Below are 22,079 nucleotides of genomic sequence, written 5' to 3' on the forward strand. Positions count from 1 at the left end.
CCCGTGCTCCACAAGAGAAGCCACCACAATGAGAAGCCCGCGCACCGCAACGAAGAGTAGCCCCTGCTCGCGGCAACTAGAGAAAGCCCGCGCACAGCAACAAAGACCCAGTGCAGCCAAAAATAAATAAATAAATTCATTTAAAAAAGCAATTAGATTACTTCCTTCATTGACAATTAAATTAAATAACGGATTATGGAATTCAGCATAGAATCTAGCACATAATAAGTATTCTGCTGAGGTTAACAGTTATTAAAATTCAGTGCAATTGATCCCCAATTAAAAATAAGGGAATGCAGAGAGGTTATATAATTTATTCAAGGCCACACAATAGATTGCAGAGATGGGACTCAGCCAAAGCCCTTATTTTTTACATTTTGGGCCTCTAAACATATTGTTATAGATGTAACTGTTGGATGAATTTGAAGGATACTTATTATGTTAATCAATGCTTTTAAACTTTCTCCTTGGCTGGGTAGGTCCTCCATCCAGTTTCTTTGCTTGCCATCCACATCCCAGACCACCAGATTGAATCCTCCAGGGTGTGGATGTGGCCTGGTGAAGGGGGAGACCACCTTAGTCCTTGGTCTCCAGCTGCCTCTCCACTGAGAAAGAAACAGTTATCTCATTGAGACAGGGACCTTGCTTGGGTAGGTGAGCCAGCCTCCCAAAAATTGTAAAGCTGGGTCCACTCATTGAATTGTGAATCCTGTTCTCTCCCTCTCACTGAGCCAAGCCTGAAAGCTGAGCTCTTTGTGTCTAATCTGTGTGTGTGTGTGTGTGTGTGTGTTTTTAATTATCTTGTTGAATTACTCACTTAAAGATGGCAGAGAAGTCTCAAGGAGAGCAGGAAAAGAGCAGGAGAGACATCCGGAGGTCCACCAAGAGGACATGGGCTCCCCTGGATGAGCAGCTGCCCCCTGGCTCTGAGGAGAAGAGCCACAGTCTCACCGCCCCCATGCTGGGTGAGAACGGGCCCTCAGGGCTATTTGAATCCAACCTGCCGTGAGTGGTGAGGGATATGGGGGTTTGGGGCTGGGGGCAAATGATTTTGGAACAAAGACTTGACTTTGAAGATACCAGTATTCCTGGCATGATACCAGAAACTTCTGTGAAATGGGCACATCTGACTTCCCCTACAGACACCTAAGACACAGACCTTTTTGATGGAAACAGACCAACTGACGAATGAACTCTGCTTCCTTTCCACTCCAAGATCCCCTCATCCTAAGTCCCCAGGATCATAAAGCTATGTGGAGTCCTTGCCAGAGACATGAAGCTTCGTAGGACATCAAACATTTTATTGAAAGGCTTTTATTTGCTGGGTCTTGCACAAGGTGTTGATAATAATTTTAATTGTTTAAAGGGTAATAAGTAAGAAAACACTTCTCCCTTCACTGTGATTTTTTTGTTTGTTTGATTTTTTATGATGTAACTGTTTGATGGCTTTTCTTCTTTGCCCACCAATTTATTCTATCCCTTCACAGTATCTCAGTTGAAGACTAAGCACCTCCCATGTCCACTTGGCCTTTTTGGTTCACCAGACACCTTGTGAGGGGGCTAATTCAGTTACCTCACTGCTTCGTAGGATAAAGTCAAAGAAAATAAGCCCAGAGTAACCTGTAACCAACCAGAATGGAAACAAATATTTACAGGAAAACTACTTTTATATCCTTTCCTTTTTGCCTGTTGACTATTTGTTGAGCCAGTGGTAAAGATCCACCTTAAAAGACTGGATGCCTTTTTAACACAGGGTGCCTTTGGCAATTCTGGGACTGTAGTGCAATTTGCCCCTGGAATGAATGCAAATTTGGTTTCTAACCTGGCAGAGAACTCCTTGCAAATGAACATCACTGGCTAGCTGCCTTATGTAAATGTGATTCAGTAAGGAGAGGCTCCATGTGATTTATATCCAACAAGAGAAAGGCAAAAGTCTCCTATGCTTTTTCACCCTTTGTATTCACACCAGGTAATTTAAAAATTATTCTAACATCTCTTGCTCTTTGGTGATTTTTTTTTTTTTTCCTTTTCACATTTTTTTCTTTCTCTCTTTTTTTTAAGTTAGTCCTTTGGCAAGTTTACACTTCATTTTCAGGAAAAGCTGATTATGGAAAACCGGAAGTTTTGCCTTGGGGAAAAAATGAATATGCTTATAGAAACATGTGACTAAATACTAGGAACCAGACCTATTACGTGGTGGCTGAATAACGGGGTGGGATCACTTTAGCTGGTTATGCTTTGACTAACTGGTCTGTTTCTCATTAGTAGAAGATTCCAAGCAAGAAAGTATTCAGCACTGGCTGGACTCTGGATTCTTGTAAGTGTTTCTTTATGCCCTTACACATCCTTCTTGCAAAGATCCATGAAAACAGTATGGGTAATCCTTCTGGGACAGGTGTGACATGTAGGGATTTTCATTTTAACTGGGTGTTTGAAGGATTACTCTATTATTACAAAAGTTATATCTCGGTTTAAAAGTACAAAATAGAGGGGCTTCCCTGGTGGCACAGTCGTTGGGAGTCTGCCTGCCGATGCGGGGGACGCGCGTTCGTGCCCCGGTCGGAGAGAATCCCACATGCCACGGAGCGGCTGGGCCCGTGAGCCATGGCCGCTGGGCCTGCGCGTCCAGAGCCTGTGCTCCGCAGCGGGAGGGGCCGCAGATGCGAGAGATCCGCGTACCGCAAAAAAAAAAAGTACAAAATAGAATAATATTATTTCAGCCCCCGGCTGTTCATTGGTTTCCAAAAGTCCTCTTATAATAAAGCCTAACTGCATAACTCTGTTTAATTAAGGAGCAATTTAGCATAATTTATTTACACACATTGTCTGACTCACAATACTTTTGTTTCTTTATAGTGTCTCTGTAAATGAAAACCTTCAGCCAGCCATCAACCCCATTGGTAAGACGAGAGAACCCAGAAGTAGTTATGCTTTGTGGACCTGAGTAGGAGATGTATTAAAATGTTTGTGTGAATAAAATCTAAAAATGAGAATTATCAGAGGTTCCTAGAAATGGAAAAAAAATCTCAGAAACCATTCAGCTCAATCACTTTCTTTAATATTTAAGGCAAGCTCAGAACGGATAGGTGTTATCCAGCAGCAGGTTGGGGGCTAGAAACAAGGACTCTTGCCATATCATTAGCTCAGATTCTAACAGAAAACGCACTGGGTCTGTGAAGACATTTTGCAAGGATGTAATTATGGAAATGAAAATGAAATTGTTTAATTTTTCCTCACACTGTATCGTACTTTTATTTCTAAATCTAGTTTCTTTCTATTCTTCAGTCTTAAAATTATATCCTCTCTTTCTAATGATGCATTTGTTCTCAAAAACAACAAATGACTGAATTCTATAGCAAACAGTACAAATATGTATTTCCGAGGCAGAAAATGTATCACACTTGTTACATTGAGATTTGATAAGAACATTACAAGAAGAAAAAGAAATTTAACTACAGGTCTCACAGTTTACATCTTCATTAAATCAAATACGGTATTTCATAGAATGTAAGACTCCTCAATCATAAAATACACCCACATTTTAAGTACCACTCCAATAGGAAAATAAAACAACCATCCTTGTCATCCCTGTCAATTATAACTAGGCATTATAGTAGGCAACATTGACTACTAGACACATCCTGATTTCATAGATGTTAAAATGTGAAAACAGTGTGTTTTAAAATTGATGTAATGCCCTAAATAATGCATGTAAAAAATGACATAAATAAGGAGTTTAATGATGAGAGGGAAAATTATTAGTCTAATTGATACTTACTTGGCTGGTTTTAATTATTTCACTTCCTTCGCTGCCACTTAAATTAAGATTGACCATTGGCTACAAACCAGTTTAAATTTAGGAATTTTTACTTTAAAAATCTAGGTGTATCGTTCAAATTTCCTCCTTTGCCAAGCTTCTTTATTTTTTTTTAAATATAAAAGTTCCATGATGCCAAAAATCTCTGAAGATGTTTGCCAATGAATTGAATTTAAGTACCTTTGTTCCTGACAGTTTATGCTCATGAAAAGGCAGGAAGTTAAGAAATATAGCCAGCATTTCATATCCCTCTGATACTTCATATTGCCCAGGTTATAGTAGGAGGCCTGGCACCAGTTCTGGGGTTGTCAGTAACTATATTAAAAGCTTCACTTTCCAGAAATTAAGACAAATCATGGCCCTTCCTCCTTTGAATCAAGTCAGTGAAGTAAAAGCATGAGGTGAAGAGTTGGAGGAAAGAAGGGTAACAAGATGACTCTGAGATCAGACATGCGCAGTTTCTATTTGCCAGGTCCTTTGTCTTTAGCGAAGTTTTTAATAATAATGGAATAGCTTCTTACAAGTTTAATTGAGCCTTCACTTTTACAAGGCCCTTCCTCATCTATCATATTTTAAACTCAGTAACCTGTGTGGTAGCAAGGCTGGTGTTCATCTGTGTTTGCAGGTGGAGAATCTGGGTGGTCGAGTGCCACGACTTTTAGTTACAGCTGGTTGGAGGTGGGTGGAGGGACCTGTGGCTGGGCATTCTCTCAGCCCCTCTGTGTGCTGGTTTTGCTGCAATGAGCTCAAGGCACCCTGAGTTTAGGGAAGCCAAGGACTGCACCAAGAAGTGGAAACTATAACAGTAGTAGCAGAAACTGGAGACCTTAAGGTCATGAGGGGTGTGTCAGAGAGAAAACTGTGGTGAAACAAAAAGGAACTGAAGAAGAGAAAGAAAAGTAGTCTCTGCTGGAGAGAAAATCCTGTAAAAGCTCCCACAATCGCAGTATGATGGAAAGTGGTGCATTCGTTCCTAGGTAAGCCATAACCAATTACCACAAACTTGTTGGCTTAAAACAGAAATTTGTTTTCTCACAGTTGTGAAGGCTGAAAGTCTGAAATCAAAGTGTCAGCAAGGTTCTCTTTTAAGGAAACATTTTAAAGTTCTTTAAATCCTGCAACCTTTTGGGGGCTCTATATAGTTCAATCATTATATCTTCTAAGGGAAGAAAAATAATACAGTGGCAGGTGGGAAATTATTACATATAAGTACGTTTCACTGTAGTGATTTTTATTTCAAGTATATTTTCTTAGAGTTTCAGGTTTGATTCTCTTGTATGTGCTTTAATATCAGTAACTATGGCAACAAGATTTTAAATGCTGTCTGTAGTATAAGTAAAGGGAAAAATGGAGAGAATAAAACCTTAAAAGAACAAAAAAAAAAAAAGTGTCAGCAAGGTTATTCTCTCTCTGAAAGTTCTAAGGGAAGAATCTTCCCTGGCCTCTTTCTCGTGGTTCCCATCAAACCCTGGCATTCCTTGACTGGTAGCTACATCATTGCATGCTCTGCTTCTGTTTTCACGTGGCTGTCTTTTCCCTGTGAGTCTTCTCTGTTCTCTTAAGGACCCCAGTCATTGGCTTTAGGATTTATGGCTCACCCTTATCCAGTATGACCTCACGTTTACTAATTATATCTGCAGAGACCCTATTTCCAGATAAAGGATACATTCTGATATGAAATTTCAGATACTGAAGTGAAATTTGAGGGGGATACTATTCAAGTGACTACAAGTAGAAACCACTCTGAGGCTGGTTTCCCTCAGTGATCATTCTGAGGGTTTATACATTAAAGTAGTAACAATATCCAAGTGCCTGCTCATCTTCCAGGTGACCCAGTACCTCCCATGGAAAGCATTCTAGTGGACCTCAAATAAAATGAAGAGGTGGAATAAGGCTTCAGTGGCCCTATTGCTGATTTCCTCCTATGTCTTGAGATGGCCAAGGTCAGGTCTTGGCTTCTAATGGCGATTTTTTGGCTTTCATGCTGCTCTGCAGCTACCTAAAGTCTCATTTTTTTTTAAGTCTAATTTTTATTAAACTGGAATCTGGTTGGCCTATCTTGTTCACCACCATTATGCTAGGTAGAGCTCCCAGAGGGGAATGAAATTAGTACATGTGGAGGGCACACAGTCTAGGTACTTTTTGTGTATATTATCTCATTTACCAGAACCATCTTCTGTGGTGGATATTATCATTAGTAACTTTTGCAAGGAGGAAAATGAGACTCAGAAACGTTAAGTAACTTGCCCAAAGTAACCCAGTTAGTAGATAAGTGAGTTGAGATTTGAACATGGGTCTGTCTGACTCTGCAGCCACGTTTCCTCTCTAGAGGACTGTAGTATAATTTACTATCCGTGTTATGCATGGACACTCCTGGAAGTATCCTGGGAGGAAAGCTCTGCATCAGTGTCCCTGCTAGAAAAGTCAAAGCATGAACAATGTGGGTCAGTTCACTGGCGTCTGCTTCTCCCTCCAGATCTTCTGACTCTTGTGCACCAGCTTTTACGGCCACAACTCAGTCCTCTTGAATTTAAGTGTTTTGAAGTAGGACAACGCTAATTTTTTAAATGTCAGTCAAGTATCCATAGAAATGAAAAATGGCCACATTTGGATCTTAAAATTAAAAAGATGTATCAAATTAGTTTTCTAGAAAGTCATAAGAAGCCCATTCTACCTTAACTCCAGAAATTTTAAATTATAAGAAACTAAACTCTTGGAAAATCGACATGAGTGAGATACTAGCCCTTAAGAGTTGGAAAATTCCATGGTTATTGTTTTTTTTCCTGAGGTTCACTCAGGTTTTTCCTGAGGTTTCTGATCCCTATACATTTCAGTCTCAAAATTATAATTAGTAATAATTAGTAATTATCATATATTGAGTGCCTGTTGCATATTTTAAAAATATTGTGAAGTATTTCTTAAACAAGGTGATTGATTAACCCCATTAAATATTGAAGAAACAGAGACTCGGTAAAGTTAAGAGATGTACCTAAAACCACATAAAGCCAAAGGGGTGGACACATGATTTGAATTCTGTTTGATTGCAAAGTTCATGCTCTTTTTACCAGAAACCAATATACTGCATACTGGTGTAAATCCATGGCCATTAATTTTATCCCTAGCTTTTCCTTATTTCTGTGAGCCAAGCTTGGATAGCAAAAAGGGACACTTCCATTTAAGGGTTTTTTTGTATTGAAAAAACCTTATTTCATTTACACTTGAGGTACATAAAGAAGATTTAAATATTATTAATTAAAAATAATTGTAGAGAGGGCAGAAAGCAGAAGCAAGAAGAACTACAATCCTGCAGCTTATGGAACAAAAACCACATTCACAGAAAGATAGACAAGATGAAAAGGCAAAGGGCTACGTACCAGATGAAGGAACAAGATAAAACCCCCGAAAAACAACTAAATGAAATGGAGATAGGCAACCTTCCAGAAAAAGAATTCAGAATAATGACAGTGAAGATGATCCAGGACCTCGGAAAAGAATGGAGGCAAAGATTGAGAAGATGCAAGAAATGTTTAACAAAGATCTAGAAGAATTAAGGAGCAAACAAACAGATGAACAATACAATAACTGAAATGAAAACTACACTAGAAGGAATCAATAGCAGAATAACTGAGGCAGAAGAACGGATAAGTGAACTGGAAGACAGAATGGTGGAATTTACTGCTGTGGAACAGGATAAAGAAAAAAGAATGAAAAGAAAGGAAGACAGCCTAAGAGACCTCTGGGACAACATTAAACGCAACAACATTCACGTTATAGGGGTCCCAGAACTAGAAGAGAGAGAGAAAGGACCGGAGAAAATATTTGAAGAAATTATAGTTGAAAACTTCCCTAACGTGGAAAAGGAAATAGCCACCAAGTCCAGGAAGCGCAGAGAGTCCCGTATAGGATAAACCCAGGGAGAAACACGCCGAGACACATAGTAATCAAATAGGCAAAAATTAAAGACAAAGAAAAATTATTGAAAGCAGCAAGGGAAAAACGACAAATAACACACAAGGGAACTCCCATAAGGTTAACAGCCGATTTCTTAGCAGAAACTCTACAATCCAGAAGGGAGTGGCATGATATACTTAAAGTGATGAAAAGGAAGAACCTACAACCAAGATTACTCTACCCAGCAAGGATCTCATTCAGATTCGATGGAGAAATCAAAAGCTTTACAGACAAGCAAAAGCTAAGAGAATTCAGCACCACCAAACCAGCTTTACAACAAATGCTAAAGGAACTTCTCTAGGCAGGAAACACAAGAGAGGAAAAGGACCTACAATAATAAACCCAAAACAATTAATAAAATGGTCATAGGAACATACATATCAATAATTACCTTAAACGTGAATGGATTAAATTCTCCAGCCAAAAGACACAGGCTTGCTGAATGGATACTAAAACAAGACCCATATATATGCTGTCTACAAGAGACCCACTTCAGACCTAGGGACACATACAGACTGAAAGTGCCTGCCAGTGCAGGGGACATAGGTTCAAGTCCTGGTCCGGGAAGATCCCACATGCCACGGAGCAACTAAGCCAGTGCGTCACAACTACTGAGCCTGCGCTCTAGATCCCGTGAGCCACAACTACTTAGCCCACATGCCACAACTACTGAAGCCCACGCATCTAGAGCCCGTGCTCCATAACAAGAGAAGCCACCGCAACAAGAAGCCCGAGTGCCACAACCAAGAGTAGCCCCCGCTTGCCACAATTAGAGAAAGCCCACGCACAGCAACGAAGACCCAACGCAGCCAAAAATCGATCAATCAATAAATTAATTTTTAAAAAAGCTATTAAATAATAAGAACTTACAAGATCAAGTTCTAAATGTGTTGTCTATAAGAATGTTTATAATATGAAAGCATAATGTTTATCAAATGAAAACATTCAAAGCAGAGAACTATGCAAGGTGGAGGATGCAAAGATGCAGAATATATGACTCCTGCCCTCAAGTATGTCACTCTGACTTTCCAGGACCATTACAATGTGAATATAACCTGTTCCAATTTTCTACAAGACTGTCTAGTCTTATATCCTCTCATTATACCTAGTTCTTTCTCTTTCTTCATCCAGTTCCTCCTGTCTTAAAGTCTTTCCTGTTCCATTTACCTCTTGCCATTCTTTTGAGACTTTACCCAAGTCCCATATTCTCTGTAAGGCCCTTCCTGACATCTGCACTAAGAGACTCAGTCTCTCTTCTGAACATCAGTGACATCCATCACGGGTTCTACCCATATGACACTTGGTCTGTGCTGCCTCAAATTATTAGTATATGATCGGCCTCATTAACAAATTGTAAAGGCCACTGAGGCAGGAATTACCTCTCACACATCTGGTTTCCCTAAAGCTAGTCAACAAAAAGATCTTAGTAAAACTGGTCCATAATAAACATGATTTAGTCAGATTGGGCAATCTTCAAAAAAAGGTGAGACCTGAGCTAGTCGATCAAAGAGAGATATGGTTTTGAAAAAACTAAGAGACAAAGCAAGTCGATGTCATTTCCTGGAAGCAATAGGAGCTTGAATAAAGGCACAGAGTGAGAAGCAAACTGAATGTGTGCAGGAAAGCATATAGGGTGATAAGACTAGAGAAAAGGTTTCACGCTAAGGAGCAAAGGGAGACATGTTTCTGTTAAATAGGGTGTGGTCAGGTTATAAATGCCTTAAAATCCAGAAAGAGGGAATCACGCTTGACGTCTTAGGACAGGGATGGCAAAGAAGTGTCATCCCAAGTTCCAGCCAAAGGATGGGTAGTTACAGCTGGGGTCTGTGTTGAGTAGAACTGTGAAGCCATATCTTTGTTCACCTGAATAGAGGGTCATGAATAATAAGCAATAACTCCACAGGTGCAGCGTTGGGGAATTGAAGCAGGTGTGTTTCACAGTTGCCATCTCTATTGTAATGAGTTATGAATGGTTTCTAAGAAGAGAGATGACAGATTCCAGTGTTTATCCTGGCAATGGGAAGGAGGTGCACCCTTTGGGAAGAATCTATTATGCCCTCAGGCTTTTGGGGTGATGAGAGCTTGGGCTGGGTGTCAGCAGAGGAATAGAGAAGACGAGTCCACAGCATCTGGAAAATAAACAGCTCTCCGGGTTAAGAAGAGCAAAGCATCACAACTGGCTTTAAAGTTCTGAGCATGAGGATCAGGGAGAATGTCAGAGTCTCTTTTTTTTGTAAGAATATAGTTTAATAAATTGCCAACTGAGACAAATAAACCCTGATGACTGCCTCTACTAAGTGTCTTGGTCATGCAGGAGTTAAATATACAGAAAGCTGCAGAATGCTATTATTTTAGAGCCCTGTGAAAATGCAATTTGATTAGTCTATTGGACGATATTCCAAAGAACCAAATGTCTTCCGTGAATCAGTCAGAAATGCTTAGGAAAAAACCAAAATAAAAAATGCTTTCCAAGCCAATAAAGGTGCTAATTAGTGCCTTCTGCATATCTCACTACATCTTCTGCAGTAAATACATTTTGCAGGGTTAAGTGCAGTGTCTGCTGCTTCAGATGGCAGAAGTCCACCTAACAGTAGGGGGGGTGGTGGCTGGAGACTCAAGTATCTAAAAGGGAATCAGAACTGGCGTTTTAACCCATGCAATGGGATAGATTGAGTAGAGCGGGGAATTTTTTTTTTCTCACTTTAATTTTCCTCAGACCAACCCTTAGGAAACTTGAGGATAGGAGAACTTGAATTTTTTCTTTCTTTCTTTGTTCCCTCAATGCTTTTAGAGAGTAAAATCTGGCTTTAAAAACCTAATAAGACTGCTATCTTGGGAGGACAAAGAAATGGAGAAAATACCAGAGCCAAGCACCCAGAGAAGCCAGTGTGGGTTTGAGCAGACTTAGCAGGCAGGCTTATGTGGTGAACACAGGTGCATCTGTAAGGGTCCCACCTTCTACCTGAAGAAGCTTGGGGAAGTCTGGGGTAACAGGAGCAGTTTTTCCCACGATGGCATTCCCTAGGTGTCAAATTTGTGCTCTGATCAGAGGTCACAGACTTAAATGCTTCTGTGAGCCAGGCAGGTGAGTGCTAATGAACCAGGCAGGCGGGGAGACTGCAGAGAATTGCAGGGCGCATCACCTCCAGCAGATGTTGCCCTGAAGGGACCTGAGCCAGGGCTGCTGGATCTTCTGGGTTTTAACAAAAGCCTGGGAATACCAGTGCTGCTGAGAACTGGGCTACCAGCTTCAGGTTCATTATTGAAAACAGACAAAGAAACAAGGGCCTGACCCTGACCAGGTTGTCCTCAGGAAGTTTACCTTACAAATTAACAAAGTGGAAAAAAAAAAAAAAAAAAAAAAAAAAACAAAAAAAAAAAGAGCAGTTTTTCCCACGATGGCATTCCCTAGGTGTCAAATTTGTGCTCTGATCAGAGGTCACAGACTTAAATGCTTCTGTGAGCCAGGCAGGTGAGTGCTAATGAACCAGGCAGGCGGGGAGACTGCAGAGAATTGCAGGGCGCATCACCTCCAGCAGATGTTGCCCTGAAGGGACCTGAGCCAGGGCTGCTGGATCTTCTGGGTTTTAACAAAAGCCTGGGAATACCAGTGCTGCTGAGAACTGGGCTACCAGCTTCAGGTTCATTATTGAAAACAGACAAAGAAACAAGGGCCTGACCCTGACCAGGTTGTCCTCAGGAAGTTTACCTTACAAATTAACAAAGTGGAAAAAAAAAAAAAAAAAAAAAAAAAAGCTAAAGTAAAACCAAAGAAAACTCAAACAGGCAAGGAATAATAGTTTCACACTGTCCTGTGCAGGACTCAACTGTCAGCGTCCAACACAGGGAAGGCCAGTTCCTGTTTCCACAGTCATCAGGAAGTAAACACGTAGTAATGCTAAAAATACCCCTTGGTCTCCCAGGACTCAGGGTGTCCAGGGAGTGAAAAATGGAAATGAAACAGTGAAGCTAATTGATTTTTGATAATTATATTACAATTTTAAAAATCAGGCTTGTCTTGTGAGTTTAAAAAATTATATCAATTTTCCCTGGCTTCATTTTCTCCAGAATCTAAGCTTGGCAGCAGAGAAGCCTATGTGTCTGAATATATTGGATAGAGATAGACATTTGTGTCATTTTAAACAAGATCAAAAAGAAAGAGTATAAAGAGTCTAACAAAAAATGTAAAAGCTATATCTGTATATCAGTAAGTGCGAGATTCAGGTGAGGGGTGTCAAACATCCTGCCCAGCCCCTAGCTGTCAGCGACGGCTGGGCCTTACAGGGCCCGCTGATGCTAAAACTGTGTAAGGCTTTCATGTGTGTCATTAGACCAGAAAACAACGCTTCGGTGAACTAGCCAGGTCCACTTTGCACGTTCCTTAGAAAATACGTTTCTTTCAGGGGCTTCTTTTCCCCTTTGGGGCTGCCCTTGGTTTCCTGGCAACCAGATTGCTCCTGAACCTGGACTGCAGAGTTGCAGCGTGTGTGATCCGTGGAATGTGGCTACTAGATCTGTGTGGGCACTAGAATCTCATGAAGAAGCCCTGAGTGAAGGGATGTGGAATTTTATGGATGACTTAGGTTTTCTGGGCGGCTAGGGTTTTTGAAAACTCAACAAGGCTGAGCTAACTCTTTTCATCAGTATCTGAAAATGGTTCATTTCCTATCTGACAGTTTGAGCAATTCACTGTGGCCACAATGCCAGACCCCTGGCCTGGACTTATACATCCGTTCACATGTTCTAGGAAATCCAGAGCAATAGCAGACAACCAGAAAAGACTGAGGCAGTGGCAAGAGTGGCGGTACTGGCAGAATATGAAGCCAAATGTCCTAGAACCCCAGAGTATTTTATGCAAGAGCTGCTCAGAAAGTCCAGAATTCTCTGGATGAGCTAACTAGACACAAATGGAACCTGCCTTTGTGAGATACATGCAAAGCAATAGATGGAGATGGTGGGGGCAGGGAGAAATAGACAAAAAATTGCTGAAAATGATAAATATTTATTTTAACCTTCCATTTTGGGCAACCTATTATTTAATTCATCAAGTCATTACAACATGACTGCCAAAATATTATACTGTGCTGGCATCTATAACATGATTAATAAAGTGGCAAATAGGCTTTCTCCCATGTGACAACTTTAATCAATTGGCATTGACTTCATGATTTGAGAAGCTTTGAGTCTGAGTTCAGTGAGCAAGAGTGCTGCAGTGGATTAGCAATGCCTGCCTAGGTGAGTGATTTGGTGTTGAATAGATGATGTTTTTCAAACTCTGGATTGTGGAGGTGACTGACAGAGTGAAGGAAGAGCTAAATGGGAGAGCACTCTGCCCAGAACAGCGCTCCTTTTATCTATTTAAATTACTAGAAATTTGCAAAAGAATTCCTCACTAAAACCCATAGTTTTAAAACTACTGAGGTAATGGGCAAAAGACTGGAATTTGGATTCTAAGCTAATTTCTAAATTGGTGCATAAGTTTGAGTCAGATATTTTAACTTACATGAATAACTGTCACCAGATATCACATAGCACATTTAATAAATGTCACATTTGTATCATAATAATGGTCATTCACCTTGATATTCCATCCTTGGTAGTGGCTCCCTATAATGTTCTATGAAGCAGTTTATTCTAAAGTCATAGTTTATTCTAAACAAAGGGTGAAGTTTGTTTATTCAAAAAAAAAAAAAAAAGCTGCTCATGAAGTTTACTCTACACAAAAAATGGCATAAAAGCGTCATCTCATTCAATTCCTGACAATTTTGAGAGCCTATCTAGGCTCTATGAGAAAGTGGTGTAATTGATTAATGATGTCTGCTATGAGAGTGAGATTGAGAGTGGTAGCATGGAGATATATATACTTTATTTTTAAACCTTTATCATAGATTAATATTTTTCACCCTATATAGCTCTTGTGGTGACAGAATTCCATTTGTTTTGTAGGGCAGAACTTACTGTATCTGTTTTCTCATTACATTTTAAAGTTGTAGTTATGTATTTCGGACTTAATTAAGAATCCACCATTTGCTCACACCTCAGTAATATACCTCTAGTCTTTATCTTTCTAGACCAGTTGCCCTTTTCCATTCGGCAGGGTCACTGAACCTTAAAAAAAAAACAGCTGAAAACTATGAGTATTCTTATCTTCACCCTCAAAATTTGGTATTCAGAGACAAGTTCCCAGCTACCTTGAGATCTATTCAGAGACCCACTACCCAGAGAGGAACTCTGGCTCCAGACTGAAGAGCCCTTTATTATTTTCCTTTTTTATATATGTTTCAATCACTTAAGCTTGTTTTTCCAAAATCTCTCCCAACCTGTGTTATATTTCTTACGGTGAAGAACTTCACGTTCTCATAGAAGTGCTGGGTGGTAATACTTCCAGTTTGCTACATGTCACACATTTGCGCCCAGGAGAGCCACAGTGAGAGGAAATTGGAAGCCCTGGGGATGGAGTGGGGGACTTCTGAGGAACTGCCTGTCTTCCGAACACTTCCTTCTGCAGATGTCTGCCGCAGCATTACCTCACAACACGGGTTCTGAGTACTGCTTTGGCCCCTGAATAGGCCTCTCTGACATCCAATATGTAGCTCTTCTATTCTGTCCTCAGCACCACTAACCAGGCAAATGGACTTTCAGCATCGTCCTTCTCACATTTACTTGTTTGCTCAAAAACTTTATATTGTTTTCCATGTCCTAACACGTACATAATAAACTCTTCTTTCCAGCTTTCGAATAAGCAACAAGACAATCTGTTGACAGCGTAGTGTCTTGAAAAGAAACAACAGCAACAAATAAAAATAAGCTGTGGCATCCTGCTGGCCATGGGAAATTTATTTACTCTGAGCCTCAATTTATTTCTCTGTTAAGTGGGGATGAATGATACCTTTTTCACGGACAAACCGATTGTGCATGTAACATGCTTAGCACATTGCCTCACACAAACAATGTTAAATAAAAAGTAACTATTATTGTTATAATCAATAATAAATGTAATGATAAATTCCTGGATCTGCTACTTCTGACTGTGTGGTCATGGGCTCATTATTCAACTTCTGTGAGTCTCAGTTTCCTTATCTGAAAAATAAGAATAGGTTCTAAATTATAAGACTGTTGTAAGGATTAGGTGATACAAATTAATGGAAACTGCTCCGTGAATGCTGGCTTCTTCATGTATTCCTTTGCCTGTCCCCATCCTTGCTCCTCAACCTTTTGTACCAGGAGAGAGTATTCCAAAATGCCTTGTGATCTAATCAGCCTAGCCCTATCACTGTGCTTGGCACTTGCTATAGACACTCTTCTTTCATGACGACACCTCTTTTCCATTTATCAAATTCTCCCCATTCTTAAAAATCCAGGACAAGTACTGTTTCCTCCATGAAATCTTTGCTGACTACTTGGTTTGCCACTGACTTCCCCCTTCACTGAGCAAGTACCACATTTCTTCAAGTGCTTGTCACACAGTTCAGCCATTAATTACATTCTGTCTTGTTCACTACAGAGATGCCTTTTATCTCAGGCCGATAGTCTTGGATATGGAAATCAATGCCATGTTGGTTTGTTTGAAGGTGAGAAAACCTTCCTTTAGAAAAAAAGGAAATTAAGCTCATCTCCTCTTTTTTGTTGCAGTTCCTTTTCATGAACAAGGAATGGTTCAAATGACTGTGAAAGACTACACGAGGTAGGTGACAGAGTCACTGTTATTTCACTGCAGGATTTTACAGCCACGTCTTTCATAAATGAAGTGGAAGTGAGGAGGTCTCTTTATAATGTCATGGATCTTGGGATCTTGTCACTGGTTTAGCCACAGTGCCTAAACCATTTGTACCAGCCTCGAGAGAGAGAGAGAGAGAGAGAGAGAGAGGTTCTTTAATTGTCGTAAAGGAGTGTGCAAATTAACTCAGCAAATGCTGGCTTGTGGGGAGTTTAATTAAAGCATCCACGTAAATGGTATCCTACTAAAATTCAGCTATTCATGAGGACCTGTTCATAAAGTAGTTACATCCGTGTTTCCATATTGTCCGTTATTATCATGCCATTTGCTGGACAAGAATGCCTACGGTTTCCACTGTTAGGTAGAAAGCATTTTGAGTGTCCCTAATATGAGGAGAGAGACTAGGTCCCAAAGGGGTCCCAACAGCAGCAGGAACATCACCTGGCAACTTAGTAGAACTGCAAGTTTCCAAGCCTCACCCCAGTCACATCACATCAAAAAATATGGACGTAGGGATCAGAAATCTACGTTTTTGCAAGCCCTTCAAATATTCTGAGGCCCACTCTAGTGTAAGAACCACCGGAACAGACAGTGTGCTTTGGGGGCTTGGGAACTCTGCTTCCCACGCTTTAGTCACTCTTGCCTTCTCTGGATAATTCGAACTTGTCGAAAACCAAACGTTCAACACTGTATCCCTCTACCTCCTACCGATTCACACCGAAAATGCTACTTTGGCATAGTTTTTCCCTCTTAGAAGATTAGATGTTTTTGCTACTCACAGAATCATAGAGGCGTGGGGACCACAGAAATCTCTCAGGCAACTCGTTTTGTTGAAGAGGAAAATGACAAGTTAAGGTCAGTGACTCACCCATATGCTCCTACAGCTTGGTTAGAACTGTGACTGTACGTGGACTCTCCTGGATCCAAGGTCAGTGCAGTTTCTGGGTAGCTCTGCTGAACATTATAAAATAAAGTGTGAATCTCAAACACAGAGTGAAACAAAAATTATGGCAAACCTAATGCAAACTGAGGGGAGGCAGTAAGTGAAAGGTATCTTCTTCCCGCCTTCCAAGGCTCTCAGCCAGCTCAGTCATCTGCTAAAACAGAATCTTTATTATTCAGAAACGTGCATTTTCTCGGCCTTAATACAGAGAAGCAATTAAACAAAGAAGAGGCGGGGCCCAGCTCTTCTTACCAAATGTAGACCAGGCTAAGGCAAATTCAGGAGCCCATGTAAAATAACTTGGTCTCCTTGGGAGAATTGATATCAACATTGTATTCTTTGATAAATTCCAATTTTGTGCCCACTTGCTGTTATATTTGATGAGGCTAGATATGTTATGGTATATCTGAGCCATATAAAAGCGAACTATATTATAACAGGGTTCCATTCTGTTTGGAAACCCTTTCTAATGACTTGCATTGCAGGCCTATTTGGAGAGAGAGACACGCTCGTTTTTTGCCTTTGCCGTAAGAAAGGAGTTTGTTAGTGTTGCATATGGATGACCACAGGAGACAGCACTTAGAGAGTGTTAACCATGCAGTATGAAACCCTCCACTATTATGAGAATCCATGCAGAGTCGCTTCAGTGGTTGCTTGCTCTACCTCTTTCATCACATAATTTTAACTTTTTCCTGAAAGTTGGTGCCTAGCAAAGCTGTATTCCTGAAAGGTTCCCCAATGATTTGCCATCTGTCCAAAGTGAGACATTCTGTCACCTTTATAATGAGCACTTGCGGGCACCTAACACTTAAATTCCTACACCTTCTGTAACACAACGCTCTTGAAAAGAGGAGCAGTTCCTCTGCTGCACACTCTCTCTTCTTCAAAGGTGTGGCCATTACGAGATTATTAGAAATAAAGAGGAAATGCAAATGTTTACTCTGGAAGGCCCCGCCCCACCCCCGACTGCAGATCTCTGCATCAGTTTTTAGAAACTCCCACTCTCTCCAGAGGGACCAGTTTCAACTCTTGCCATTCTGCTGCAAGTATACCACAAAGGTACGTGATTTCCAGGCACTTTTCATCCAGAAAAATAATTCTCTTCAACAATGGATTTCATGAAATTACAAATAGGCACTTGAGAAATACTTGTTGAATGGATGGATGAGAGAATGAATAAAGGATTTCGGAACCCCAACTTGCAAGAACAATGTAAAAGATTCAGTGAAGGTGGACTGAATATCTGTCAGTGGGGAAACGGCCAGTTAAACTATTGGGCCGCGCATTTCATGGAACTCTATACAGTGATAAAAGGAATAGGTAGAGATAACTATACTAACTTACAATGATCTTTAAGTCATATTTTAAGAGGAAAAAAATCAAGATGCAGAAAGATACATAGAATATGTTACTGCTTATAAAGCCAACAAGTGAAAACTATAAAGCATATATGTAACTACATAAAAAAAAATGTCTGGAAGGATACACATAAATTCAGTAGGAAGGCAGTCAGGATTTGCAGGGGTTAATGGCCAAGGGGAGAGGGACCCTTATATAGGACATTACAATTTTTAACAAAGTGAGTGTATTTTATGTCTTCCTTACCTGATTAAATATAGATTTTATTAATTTATTTTAAAAAGTAAATAATATTGAAAGTATTTTTAATGACCACTCAATAATTGTATTCTTGGCCATGAGAATGTGAGCCATTAGAAAGCAGGACTGTATTATTTTTGTTCTTTTTTGTGCCTTAGGTGCCTACCAGAGAACCTGGAACATGACAGACGTTCAATAAATATTTGTGTAAATGGGTAGTCAGTGAGGGGGAAGTGAGCTGGTATATATAAATATAATTTCCACATAACTGCAGGGTATCATTTTAAGTGCCAGCACTGAATAAAACAAGTTGAAAAAAAGACTTCTTGTTTCTCAGCCAAGTCCAAAAAAATACAGAACATATTTTAACCTCACCTAGGGACTTAAAGTCATTATTTGTGAACATTAGTCCCGTAGTCTCCATTTGGTGATATCCTCAACAAATCTGCGTGACTGGGGATGCCCCAGACTGATACTCTTTTTAAATATTCTTTTTTTTAGTCTACTGTTTTCAGGGTTGTTTTATTTTTCTTCTGTTTCATATTGCCATCAACTACCATTTTTTGTGGTTATCACTTCACTGCCTCTGGTTCTTGTCCCACAATCTCCCTGCCATATCTAATTTAACATCTGCCTGTTGTGAAATGGAAAAACTGTTAAGTAAACTCATTTTAAAGTACAGACAAGCAGTCCCTGAGCGGGGGTGAAGGACTGTCCTTTTAGGAAGTATATATGAGCTCTAGGAAATGCACCATCTGTTTGTCTATTCAGATTCCTCCTTTACTCAATTTCTGGAAGATTGGGTGGGTGAGGTGACTAGGGAAAAAAATGGCTTTTGGTTAAGTGAACTGTTACTGGATAAAGATATTCATATTTTTACTGCAGCATTCCTGAATGGCTGGAATTTTGGGAAAAAGATCCAGTGGAGATTCTCTTGGATCTGGGGTTTGGTGCTGACGAGCCAGACATCTACACACGAATCCCAGCCAGATTCCTGGGTTGTGGCTCAGCAGCTAGAGGAATCAACATCCGTGTTTTCCTCGAAGCTCAAAAGCAGCGAATGGACATTGAGAACCCTAACTCGTACAGTAAGTGAGGACCACATGGCGTCAGAACCTCAGCAATGGCAATGAGCAGTCAGATGAGCCACAGTATTAGGAGGGATGGGCCAAGAGATCTGTGCAGTAGCAATCAACCCCAGTATCTCAGTGGCTTCAAACAGAAACAAGTTTATGTCATGATCACTCTCCATGTCCACTGCAGATTTGGGGAGGAAGAAAGATCTGTTCCATGATGTTTTCCTTATCCATGGACTTGGCTCAACTATCTGGAACATCACTGGTTGTAATGACAGGGAAAGGGTGGAAATAGAGAGCCATACTTGGGTCTTAAAGCCTCCTGCTCAGAACTTACACATATCAAGTGTGCTCATTTCATTGTCCAAAATAAATCATGTGGCCACACTTAACTCCAAAGGGGTGACGATGTGCAGTCATACCACATGCACAGAAGGAAGACAATACTGGTGAACAGCACTAATACATACCATAGCCACATACCCAGAGGTCAGAGAAACCAGGATCTGGCAAGGCTTATTATGAGTCGCTAAGTGACACCTTAATTTTCTCATCTGTGAGACTGAGAACACTGCTTATTTCCACCCCAAGCTGTAATTGGTAGTTATAAACCTGTCATATCTTCAGATTTGTGGATTAACTGTGCTTAAATCTTATAGTTATCATGCATGCTGCAATTTTTCTCCAACTGATGGTCAATGGAATACTTTTCTCTAGGACACTACTGAGGTTATTCTTGGAGTATGTGTACTGTGCTCAAATAATTTGAGAGAAAGATGGCTTACAGTTAAACAGGTTTATTTACTGCAGGATTTGTTTAATATGCTGAGGTGCACCCTCAGTCTTCTAGAGGGGATGCAGTGCAGCGTTTTCAAAATCATTTCAGTATAGAACCTCTCTTAGAGGAGCATTAAGGAACGTCTCCTCCGTGGAATAGAGTTTGCAGAATTCTGGATTGCGGAACATACCAAAATTCTGTTAAATAAATTCTTCTAAATAAATAAATTCACTGAAAGGAAAGTCAAGTGAGATGAAGTGTTTCTCTCAAACAAATATCAGGAACAGAGGTTTTACTTAGATTTTTCATTTCAGTTTCTGTTTCCCCTGCTTTCATATGGGTGAAATGGGTCTCAGAAATCTCAGCAATGACGTTTTTTAAAAAGAGTATGCAAGACTGAAGGTGTTGCAATGTAATGTTTCTTTACCTTTAGAAGAAATTAATACCGTTCTTTGTTGTCTCCTCCTCCAAGCCCCACAGAGATGCAAAATCTTTGATCAATTATTTATTTGGGGAGAATAATAACACTTACCAATATTTGAGGAGTGATTGAGCAGATCTGTGAAGTAAACATTTCACAGATGAAATTGACACATGGATTATAGGGAAACCAGGAGTTGGCCCCTGATCCTGTGGCTGCTGGCCCCCTCTTATTTCCGCCACTTAGACCCGTGCTAATAGAGCACGGTAACTATTCTGACTCAACACTTACAGTACACTTTCAACTCGAGAAAACTGAGAAAGTCAAATGTAAAACAAGCAATAGTAAAATTAGTTGGTTGTCCCACAGACAGCATGGAAAAGTATGTCTCCTTCAAAGTCAGTACAAAACGTTCCAACTTGAAGGGATGAGAATCAGTTGGTTCATTGTTCAGTGGACCTCAAAGCAAAACAACAGACAAAACCCCCATCCAACACTTCACACTATTATGTTCTCTGAATTGCCTGAACCAATTAAATTGATAGGTTTTATGTTAGTCTAAGTATAAAAATCTGCTATAGAAGGGATACTAAGACAATCGTAAAAGTGGAATTATGATTCAATCATGCTCTTGAGCTTACAACTAAATTTAAGGGGGAAGCATAGTCAGAATATTTCTGAAAACATCTGGAACCCAAGAGTTCCTCTAGGTCTTGGCAGAATATCACAGGCCTCCATAAGACACCCATCACATTTTTTTGGAGTAGAATTATGAATGGTCAATATCTTCCACTTTCAGGTGAAGGAAACAGGTAGGCATAATGATTTGCTCATGGAGGAGTCTGTAGCATTGCTATGATGATGCACACAACAGAACAGAGGACAGCATCCTTCCACACCAGTGGGCCTTTGGCTGTTGATGAGCTATGCAACCCTTCATGCTATCACTGGGGTTGAGAGAAGGCTGTGTAATAAAAACAAAATGTTCTGTTTCCATTACTGTGGTTTTACTGTCTGGAGATACCAAAAATATTTTTTACAATTTTTTCAAAGTGGCAGTGCATCCCCAGAATAGCCCTTGCTACATTAGATCTCTCCCACATACTAATTAAGCCAGTTCTTGCATATTGCCCGAATGAGTGAGGCCAGGTGGTTCAGAAAGGCTTACAAGTTGAGGAACTGGTTTGTTTGGAAAGGTAAATGGGTTTTCACATTAACGACTATCTTCTCTTGGAAGACTGAAGACGATACATTCCCTTCCTGAGTTGTGCACATTTATTTTAACTGATATTTATGTAGCATTGTGCTTTTCACAACAGATGTGAGAGATATGTAAGACTGGTATTATTATCTCATTCTCCAGATGAAGAAACTGGCCATTTACTGTGTGCCAGACACAGGATTAAGCACCATGAATCTATTAATTCATTTACTTTGTGGTCACACTTTCAGTGACTGGTTGATCTGGGATTTGGATCCAGGCCTTCTGATTCCATATGTCATGATCTTTCCACACTCTCAGGTGAAGGGTATAGATGGATATGATGGAGGTGATGATGAGGATGATGACTGCCTCAAGCTATGGAAGAATCTCCAAGCTCACTTCATATGAAAGAGCTGGGTTCATTCTTTGACATTTACTTTAACACATGACATTAATCTCAAGACTCAGCCTTGCCTATAGTTTTTATAGATTAACACATAAAGACTATATGAATCTATATAGTCATACATATTCAACTGAATATAAAAGGCATTCTCTTTCCCTATAATGCAG

The 22,079-nt window shown here is 40.1% G+C and overlaps 1 protein-coding gene across 1 annotated transcript in view; it reads left to right on the forward strand.

Moving 5' to 3' along the window:
* Positions 1-853: 853 nt before the first annotated feature.
* Positions 854-22,079, forward strand: part of ITPRID1 (ITPR interacting domain containing 1) — a 70,294-nt gene continuing 49,068 nt past the window's right edge. The window contains 6 exon segments of the mRNA XM_007466129.1: positions 854-965; positions 2,269-2,317; positions 2,857-2,900; positions 15,401-15,452; positions 17,401-17,487; positions 18,913-19,115. Coding sequence (XP_007466191.1) covers positions 959-965; positions 2,269-2,317; positions 2,857-2,900; positions 15,401-15,452; positions 17,401-17,487; positions 18,913-19,115 — 442 coding nt within the window. The 5' untranslated portion in view covers positions 854-958.

Source organism: Lipotes vexillifer, unplaced genomic scaffold (assembly GCF_000442215.2).
Source record: "Lipotes vexillifer unplaced genomic scaffold, Lipotes_vexillifer_v1.1 scaffold150, whole genome shotgun sequence".
In the NCBI taxonomy this organism is placed as follows: domain Eukaryota; kingdom Metazoa; phylum Chordata; class Mammalia; order Artiodactyla; family Lipotidae; genus Lipotes; species Lipotes vexillifer.